Here is a 10,785-nt window from a genome sequence, read left to right on the forward strand (position 1 = left end):
ATTGTTTTAATATAGAAAGATTGACAGCAACTGAAATCCAATAATTATAGCCACACGTTTTATTTATTTTAATACACCATTTGTTATAATATTTTATAATATATTAAATTTTCTATAAATTATTATTGTATGGATATGATCAGAACTTGTTCCTTTCCTAATGATGTCTTCCTGTTTGCCCGATATTATTTTAGTTCGCAGTTCATTTCAACGATCGAAAAAAAAAAACATCGTTAGTCGGTTCCGTATTTATATTTTGAAAACGTGTAAAGACATCGATGTTGCATGTATGTGCACATGAAATTAGTAAATCTCGTAACGCCATTCGCTTGTTGTATGTACATCGTCACGTGCCGGACGGCGATCGGGCGGATGAACGTTTTTGTGAGACCTTTGCATAGGAGTCTTTCGTTACACTTCTTACGGATTAAGAATTATCGTATCACGCATTTTTCCTATAAACTAACAAATTTGTACTTATATCATTTCCTTTTTTTTAAATTTGAAGTACGTAATATTCATTCAATAAAATAACTAATTAAGCTTTTGAATTATTTTTTCGCCTTGTTGATTTCCATAATTCCATTATAAAATTTCTTATTTTAGGAATAAATACCTCCTAGTAAACTCTGTATAAATAGTATAAATATATAGATATATAGTAAATTTCTAAAATTCTTGTAAAAAAAAAAAAGAAAAAGAAAAAGAAAAAATTTCTGAGAAATGTGGGAGGATACCTTAGAACGTGATCTAGGCATTTTTGTTAATAATCATGAGTATAGCGATATAGAAATCTTGTGTAAAGATGAGGAGATATTATATGGTTATAAACCAATTTTAACAGGAAGATCCGCAGTATTTAATAAATTACTTTGTTCTGATGAGACGAAAGCAATTTATGAAAAGCAAATTTTTTTTCCATTGATCAATTCTTCTGAAATGAAGATTATTTTACAATATATTTGTACGGAAACAATTCAAGAAGAATCTTTAATTAAGGATAATATAATTGAGATTTATTCTGCTGCGAATTATTTTCAATTATCGAAACTTATGGAAATTATTATGAAGATTATTAAGATTACCTTTGAAAAGAATCGTTCAACTAATTATTTGCCAGAATTATTATCTAACTTGATGGATAAAACACTACAATTATCAGAAGAAGAAGAAATTCTTTTAAATTTATTAGTCGAAAAAGTTGCCACAATTCCGTTAAATGATATTGAATTTGGTCGACTATCTATTAAAGCACTTAAGTGCTTGCTTTTACGTACGTATGAAAAAGAAATTCCTTTCATAACACCAGAATATGAAGTTTTTCGATACAGTGCTATTCTGGCGGCAAAACAAGTTTCTAGTGATGCATATAAAACTCTCATGGAACAGTTGCCTACTTTAAAACAAATAGAGAATTCAGTTCAAGTGGAAAATAAAGTTATTCCTGATAATCAAGAAGTTGCTAAAGAATTAGAGCCATGTATTGAATATATCGACTTTAGGAGAATCAAATCTCACATTGATATAATTGAGCCGTTAAAAATCATTTCCAATCAAATGATTCAACGTATAAATGGAGAATTGGGTAAATCAGATTATTCAGATTTAAATAGTATTCGAGGAATACCAATTTATAGAATCAGCGATATTTTTTGGGATGAGTCAGCATGTGGATCAAATCTTATTATTAAGGAAAATGGAAAAGTAATATCTGCGTTGAATAATGTTTGTTCTTCACATACAAATGTCAGAGTTAATATGATATTAGAAAATAAAAGTATTTTTGAATGGGATGTTGTTATTGAGGAAGCGTCTTCTTATACTTGGGTTGGAGTATGTGCATCAGAAAATTTTGATTATGAAAGATTTGCAGGATTTCAACCCACCGGTTGGGTATTAGGTTCTAATGGTGATTGTTATAATTCTAAAAATTGTGCAGTAAATTATTGTCCACCATTTGGAAATGATACAAAAATAACAGTTCATTTAGATATGATCAAAAGAACTTGTGCTTTTACAGTCAATAATATAAAGTATCCGGAGGTATCAAAATGGGATAATTTACCATCAAAACTTTATCCTGTAGTATCATTATATTCCTCTGGTCGCTGTCGAATTTAGTCTTGTTTTAACGTTCAATCGCACGTATAAAAAATTTTTTCTGCTAAAATGTTAAATATAAAGACGGATGTTTTTAGATTAGTATCACAGAATAATTAATATTCTTTATTTCAAATCTAATATTTTGTATCTCATTGATTAGATAATTCACATTTAGTTATATAAATAAATGAATATTGATTATTATAAAGGGTCATTCAATGTAGTAGTTTTTTTTTGTATTTTATTAAATCTAACAATTAAATACGTGTTACTAACAAAAAAAAAATTCCCTATTTCATATAAAGATATATGTAAAAATATTTATAAAATTTTTATATTTAATTTTATATATATGTCGGTGAAACGTTTGTCTTGTCGCCTTGTCGGTAAAATGATTGTCGGTAAAGTAATTGTCGGTGAGTTAAACGCGATTCCATTCAATCAATTATATATATATATATATTTATATTTACGAAAATATCTATTTGTTATTTATTATGTAAAATATAATTAAATATTAATTTTAAATTCCATTTTTTGTATCATTATTTCATATTTTGTATCTTATTTCATTATAATGTTAAAAGTGTCTACTCTAAAAATATTAAAAATCATATTTTGAAATTATTTTTTTATAATAGTTTGGAGTACTTTTATATAGTCAAATAAGGTATATCATAAAATTCGTCTATCGAACCAATTTTATTCTCTGGCCAAATTCGCCGATTGAACGATAAAATAATATTAATATATGATACAATAGATAATAATAAATAATTTATTTATATATAAAAAATTATGATAAGTAAAAAATTCTTTCTTTACGTTCACCAGAATTAAGCCACGGATTTACATGATCAAAAATCAAGTACATTTTAATTAAATGAAGACTTTTGTAGTAATTATTCTCTTTTTCGTAATATAATTTTGGGAAAATTTCATGTTAGGATAATGTCTTTTGGATTATTTTGTCGTGATAATACCATGTTGGGATAAAGTGATTTTCGGAAAAACGTCCATCATCTGCCATTCACGATTTAATGATTTCCCGACAAGTCAAAATCCAGAATGGATCTCAATAGCTGAAAGTAATTGTGCAATATTTTGAAATCCTTTCATTCCTTATGATGGTCTATAGAGTAGGAATTCTTTCGGGATGCGATTTCAAGAACATCTTCATCCGATCCAGTTTCATCTTCATCTCTTTCTATTTGTTGACATTGGAATATGTTGATCACGGCAACTCTTAATTAAATTTTTCAACTAAAATGCGGCCATTTCTTGGACATTTACTAATTGGTAATTGCTATCTAATGTTTGGGAACTATTTAACGCTTTTAATCTATCTCCAGAATAATCTGTTAATATCATTAACGCTCCTTTCTCATCGTGATTAGTGGAGTTATTTCTTGGACCAGATATTCTTGATCTATCAATATTGTGCCGTATCATATGGTAAAAGAATGGTAACGTGATCTGGTGAATTATTCTTCTAGTCTATAGTTTCAGGTATTGATTTTTTAATACTTGATCTAGTCCATACTTTAGCAACGTCCATGAAAGGTTGTGAAGTCTTTTTGTAATATTATCCCCTTCGCCTCCATTGTGAAATTGGGTAGTTTTTATATAATTTCATTTATAGTAAAATTGTTTGATTTCAACTAAACCTACTATGTTTACATTTTCAATATACCAATCTATAATAAAAATCCGGGCCTATCATGTTCAATGAATATTGTTTTTATTATAAAAATCATCATCAATTCTATAGTAATGATATGCTCCAGTTTTCACACTAGACTTTTTCCTTTTCTTTATTAAATTAAAGGGAAATACTCATATAAACTTATAAGTTTCTGCTATTATGTATATATAATTACTATCTTTTTCTTTCATAATAATTTCAAATAACTTTTAATCATATAAATGTATTAATCGAATTAATAAAATTTTTTTCTATTGCATTATGTTGTTCTTCTTTTCTATAATCCAATTCTTCTATAATCTGCATAACTTAAAATTTAATAAATATATAATAAAATTTTTTTTTTTTGCTTTTTTTATAAATACTTTTTCGTTTTGTCTCATGAGTCATGATCAACCATCACCAGTAAATAAAATCACACGTAAAATTCCAGTGTGCTTTCAAAAATTGAATATGTACTGTGTAGTTATATCTTTCAACAGTACATATTCACCTCTTTCAATAATTGGAATATGTACTGTGTAGTTATTGTTTTCAACAGTACATATTCAAAAATTGGAATATGTACTGTGTAGTTATATCTTTCAACAGTACATATTCATTCTTTCAAAAATTAGAATATGTACTGTGTAGTTATTGTTTTCAACAGTACATATTCATTCTTTCAAACATTGGAATATGTACTGTGTAGTTATTATTTTCAACAGTACATATTCATTCTATCAAAATTTGGAATATGTACTGTGTAGTTATTATTTTCAACAGTACATATTCATTCTTTCAAAAATTGGAATATGTACTGTGTAGTTATTGCCTTCAACAGTACATATTCATTCATAACAGTAATTAAAACTTTTTTTTATAATCCAACCATAATCTATAAATTTGCCTCACTTTTGATATTCACGGTGAGTATTAATAAATTGTTTGACGCCAAAAATATATTTCTAATTATGTGAATATATATTTTTATCAGTTATAATTTTCATACTCATATCTTTAAATTATTGTAAGATTGCCTAGAATCTAATACGCTTGTGATGTGATAGGAGTTGTACGTCTTTCGATTTGATTTGTCCTTCAAATTCTGAAGTTTTTTTACGAAGTCTATCATTTTCGTAAAAATCTAAGTGGCTAAATCTGGTTTAGAATAGGTTGACTCACACCAGAATCTATTTGACTAATATAAGCTAAATAGTATTGATGAATGGTTGTAATAAATAAATTATAAATGTTTAATGGTTGTTCTTTGAACCTAGTGCATATGTCCTGCTGATTTTTCTTTTCTATAATCACTATTATGATTAATGGTAAAAATTTTTCAACCATGTTTCCTTAATCCATATAAATATATTTGTCAAATGAAATGGAGTGGTAGTTTGACTAACTAGTAGTATATGTTCGTCAATAAAGGAACAATTTTATTAGAAACTTGTGAACTACTTTAGGGTTGAATTGTTGATTATTTGAACCAGTATTTTTTAAAGTTGACTAACTAATATATTTTTTTTTTAGTTGAATAACAAATTCAAAATTCATTCCAAACTTGATTAAATAGTACTATATGTTTTAAGTAGATTCGCTCTAAATTCTATTAACTAGTACTATATGATTTAGAGATTCACTCCAGACTTAACTAACTAGTATAAATTAAATATCTTCAAATCATATTGTTGAAAACTTCCATAATACTTGTTCTCCTATCATTTATGTTATTGAAGATATTTTCTTTTTCATTATTGTGTCATCTATTTAATGTGATTTGTTGTTTCTTAAAGAAACTATCTATAATAAAGTACCTCTCATTATTTTAGATTCTTAAATTTGGTCAAATGATGTCAATTTATAAGACATTTATAATATTATTATAATTCAAAATGTTGAATAAATTTAACTGTAGTGAGCTTTGTCTATTTAGAATTAAGAGAAAAATGTTGAAAATATCCAATACTTCTCTTTAATACATTCAGACCCCTATATAATCCCTCTATGCAAAAACACCTCCTTATAAGCCCTATTATAGAGGTTTGACTACATTCATTATTTGAAATTGCCCATTAATAAGTTGGGCAATTTTCATAAGTTTCTCTTTTATTAATAATTACTTTTGCTTAAATTTTATAAATACAGAATGCTGATTAAATTTCTCAATTTCTTCCTCATCATTATTTGCCTTTGTATAAACTGTCATTTGAATATTCAAAATTCAGAACAGATTAACTGGTTTGTTAAATTTAGTTGTTAAAATGTATGAAGATGTATATGTTTTACAAGTGATGGAAATTGGTCTGTGTAGTTGACACAATGTACATCTTTTTTAATTTTCGCGCATATGATAAACTTTGCATATGAGTACACGTGTTTTGTTGCACATGAAGTAATTGAAGTATCATAGAAGATCCAATGATATTTTGCATGAAATTTATGAACAATATGTACTCTGTATATATAAAACTCATCTTGAATTTCCATATACATCAGACAGGATACTATCTTTCCAAAAAATTGAGATGGTAATATTCTCAATTTCTCATTTTATAATTAACTATAATATATGCAAAACTTTATTGATCCCCCCTTCCACTATGTACTCTGTATGTAAAATATTCATCTTGAATTTCCAATACATCAACTGTTGACAGGGCAGGATACTATCTTTCCAAAAAATTGAGATGGTAATATTCTCAATTTCTCACGTTATAATCAACTATAATATAGGCAGGCTTGTTTGACCCCTTTCCACTTTCAGTCCATGTTAGTATAATAGATGAATTTCAATCAGATCAATAATCCAGACTGAGATTTTGATGTATACATAGGAACTTCCATACTGATCCTTCTTCAACTCCTCCTTATCTCTTTCTAATCGAGTCACTTATCCTTTTAAAGATCTATTCTCTTGAGCAAGCCAGAAATTCTTCACGGATAAATCTGTCGTAACTTCTCGTAACTCCTAATTCTTCCGATCAATGTACTCCTCGGCTGAATGTCTTTTAATTTCACTAAAGAATTATCTATCTAATAATTATTGTAGACACAACAAATCCTACTATTACTGTTACTAATGTAGACTATTTACTTATTAGAAAAGATTAGTTATCACCAAATCCAGAATGAAGATAAAAGTATTGGAAAGATTATATTTGCTTAAAAAGTTCCGACACCTATCTTTAATACAGTCAAACCTCCATATAATCCCTAATATTATAGAAGTTTGATTATATTCTTATTTTGATTTAACTCATGAATTAGTTAGACAATTACTACTCTTTTAGTATATGTTCAGATTAATTCCATTTAGTTGACACAGTGTATATCTTTTTAAATTTTCGCGTATATGTTGATAGGCACTGGCCCTATAATTATTTATAATAATAATGTATAATTTAATAAAAGCTTTTGGAGAATAAACAATATTTTGTATATATCCTTCATATGTTTCTTTTTTTGCATTCTGAAACAAAAACTTCAAATGTTGCAACTATGTAGGGCATTATAATCTCATAAATTTATAATTTCGAAATATTTTAATCTAAATTTATGATACTATAGGAATTTCGTCAAAATATCTCGCATTTGAACTTTATGAACAGTGTGTAATCTGGATGTATAAAAATCATTTGGAATTTCCAACACTGATTGCACATTCACTGTACCATCTTCTAATTTAGTTTCTATGGTAATATTCTCATATAAACTATAGTATGGACAGGCTTGTTGATATGAACCTTTCTCTTTTATGTAAAAACTTTCTATTTTCCATAACTTTTTGAGAATGTTGCATAAGCTATCTTCTAAGTAGAGTCACCATATAAGAAAAATTTTCTATGCACTCGATTGAAAGTAGATAAGCATAATAATGTTGCTTTCTATTATATATTTAAAGAGTGTATATGTTTTTTAGGTATAGATTATTATTTTCATCAATCTATGAATTTTTCCACATATAATAGAATTATGTTGTGAATTATATACCACAATAAAGATTTTTCTTTTTTGTCTATATCATAAGTATTCCTATCTTCAATATTATCATATTGCTGTCTGAATACTGAAGATTTTTATATTATCTTTTAATTCAACATTTACGTTAATTTGAAATCGGATATTCAGCTCACAAAACTCTAATGTGTATTCCACATGTATAAGTGTAATAATAACACTGCTGATAGGTCAGTTGAATTATGCCCATATCCACTTAAAATTATTTGTTCTCTTTCTTTATTAGTCTTTCCATAAAGATAGAGTATGCCCTGTGTTTATTTAACAAAGTTCAAATCATAATATAATTTTATTTTGAACAAGTTTACTCTAAATAATAGTAGCCAATATTTTGAAATCTAGCAGTTGTATAATGTCACAATAAACTGTTTGATGAGGATACTTTTACATTAGTAGTTAAACAAAAGGCTGTAATTGATTCAGCAGGATTAAATATAGTTTATCTGGAACTTGTCAGCACTAAAAAGATAATTAAAATTAACATAAATATCATAAATATTATTAATTATATTTACATATATTTATAGAAAATTCAACATTAAACTTATTTCTTAATAAGCTTTGTTTATAAAGTTCTTTCAAGATAAGTAGTAGGATTTTAGTATTTTAAATTTTGTACCAATTTAGAGATTATTAGTGTAACATTAAATTTAAAGAGGGTGCAAGCATGTATAAGAGATGAATTTGGTAAAGAGTGAAACAGCTAAATAAGTTGGATTTTTTTGTCTTAAATACTGTTATTATAGAAAGAAAAAAAAACTTGGCAAAAGCCACATCAGGCATCAGATATGGCAAAGCTTTATTCACATTTTTCTTCTTTATGTTTATTTAAATTTAATTTGTTCAAACCTTTGTTTTGAATTTTCACAGCCCACACTAATAATAAGCCCATCTTTTTGCTTTTCCTAAACTATATATTACAATTAATTTATAGAAGAACTTATATTAACAGAATTTCATTTATAATTTACTAAACGAAGTAAATTTTATCTGAAACTGAAATCTTTGTACTAAAGCGGACGGATTTATCCGTTATATTCGTTGAATTGACCGGATGGCTCAAATATCTGATTGAATCCGACCAAATGGCTCATCGGAAGGGAATAAGATAAGAACTTGATAAAAGGAGAATAAATTGTGAAACAGCTAGTTATGCTTTAAATACTGTTATCAGAGCACTGGTCATGAGATTAAAACTTGGCAAAGTCACATTAAAAGCCACATCAGCATCAGAGATGATAAAATTTGAATTATTCTGTGTGATATATAGTACACAGCCCACACTAATAATAAGCCTAATAAGCCCATCTTTTTGTTCTTCATAAACTAAAAGATTACAACTAATTAAACTTATATTAACTGAATTTCATAAAATATTATACTATAACTTATTAAACGAGGTAAATTTTATCTGAAGCCGAAATACTACTAAAAACGGATTGATCGGATTTATCCGTGGATTTATCGAATGGCTCATCGGATATCTAATGAACAGACGAACGGATTGACCAAATAGCTCATCGAATATCTAGTGAATCCGATGAAAAATCAATTAATAAAAAAATGATTTTTTTTTTAAATTGATAAAAAATTGGTTTTTCTGTAATTTTTAGCCGGATATTTTGCCGGATTATCCAATATCCGTTAAAAATATGTCTTTTTCTCGGTATCCGGACTTTTCGCCGAAGTCCATTTCACCGAAACCCATTTCGCCGAAAAATTATTTATTCCATTTGGTTATTTATTATTTTTATACTAAATACATAAAAGAAATGTTTCTAGAAAAAATTTTGAATTAGCTGATTTTATTAAATTTATCTCGTTGTTTATAATATTAATAGTCTTTTTTACTTACTTTTTCGTGAATAAATGTTTTCAAGAAAAATAAATTTATTTCTTTATTTCTTAACAATTAATATTACTTGAATGTTAAAGTGATAATATTCTGGAAAAAAAATCTCTAAAAATAATTTTTCATTACGCGATGAATATTTTTATTAAAATGTTAATCGCTACCATTTTCGGCGAAATGTACTGTAACCCTTTTTTTCTATTTTTTCTTGAATAAAATTAAAAAAACAAAATAAAAAGACGGTTCGGCCGGATATTTTGATGGATGTGGGATATTCCGTCAAAATATCCGGCCGAATTGGGTTTCTTTTTTTTAAAAAAAAATCAATTAATTAATAAAAAAAATTTTTTTTATTATACAAATTTTGGACAAAATGAGTGTCCGGAAACGAATAAAAAAAAATTACAATATATGAAAAAAAACTTATAAAAAAAGACCGGATTGACGGATTATCCGGTCCGATCGTTGACTCGATCGCATACGTGATCTTTGAATGTATTACTGAAATTAGTAAATTGAAACTAAAAAAATATATAAATTGTTAAAATTAACATAATCTTTAAAATAGTGTATATTTAATTTTATAACATTTCAAATATATCTGTATTTTTTATAGAATAAAATAACTTATAGATTTAATGCACGCATATGTTTCGGAAAGTAACATATTAACTTAATTGTGATCGCCTTCAACTTACAATAACAAATTTGTAATTATAAGAGTTTAAGAGAGATAAAAAGGCAAATAAATATCTTATCGTTACGGAATCAAAAAATTCTAATTATATATATATATATTTTGTGTAATTCAAAATAAATAAAATCTTATTTGTAGGTCTATAAGAAAGACACTAAACTTAAAATAAAAATAAAACAATAAGATAAAGAAGGTTGGAATAAAGTTATATAATAACATATCATACTATAAGCGAAATTAAGGAGCGAATAATATCCTTAGTATTACAAAAATTTTAACCATTGAACCTTTCATGTAGTAGAATTAATGATTACAGTGTATGTATATACATATAAATAAATAAGTTGTTTAAATTAAAAGGTGTTGCGATTAAAGTTATAAGTTTAAAATCTGTGAGCATTCATGCATACAATAAAACCCTTCTGT

General features: G+C 26.5%; 1 protein-coding gene across 1 annotated transcript; it reads left to right on the forward strand.

Moving 5' to 3' along the window:
• Positions 1 to 514: 514 nt before the first annotated feature.
• OCT59_001537 (uncharacterized protein) lies at positions 515 to 2,305 on the forward strand. Its single transcript, XM_025330450.2, has one exon. The coding sequence runs from the start codon at positions 724 to 726 to the stop codon at positions 2,119 to 2,121; it is 1,398 nt and encodes a 465-aa protein (XP_025176153.1). The 5' UTR covers positions 515 to 723; the 3' UTR covers positions 2,122 to 2,305.
• The last annotated feature ends 8,480 nt before the right edge of the window (positions 2,306 to 10,785 follow it).

The sequence above is a fragment of the Rhizophagus irregularis genome, chromosome 1 (genome assembly GCF_026210795.1).
Source record: "Rhizophagus irregularis chromosome 1, complete sequence".
NCBI classification, from domain to species: Eukaryota; Fungi; Glomeromycota; class Glomeromycetes; order Glomerales; family Glomeraceae; genus Rhizophagus; species Rhizophagus irregularis.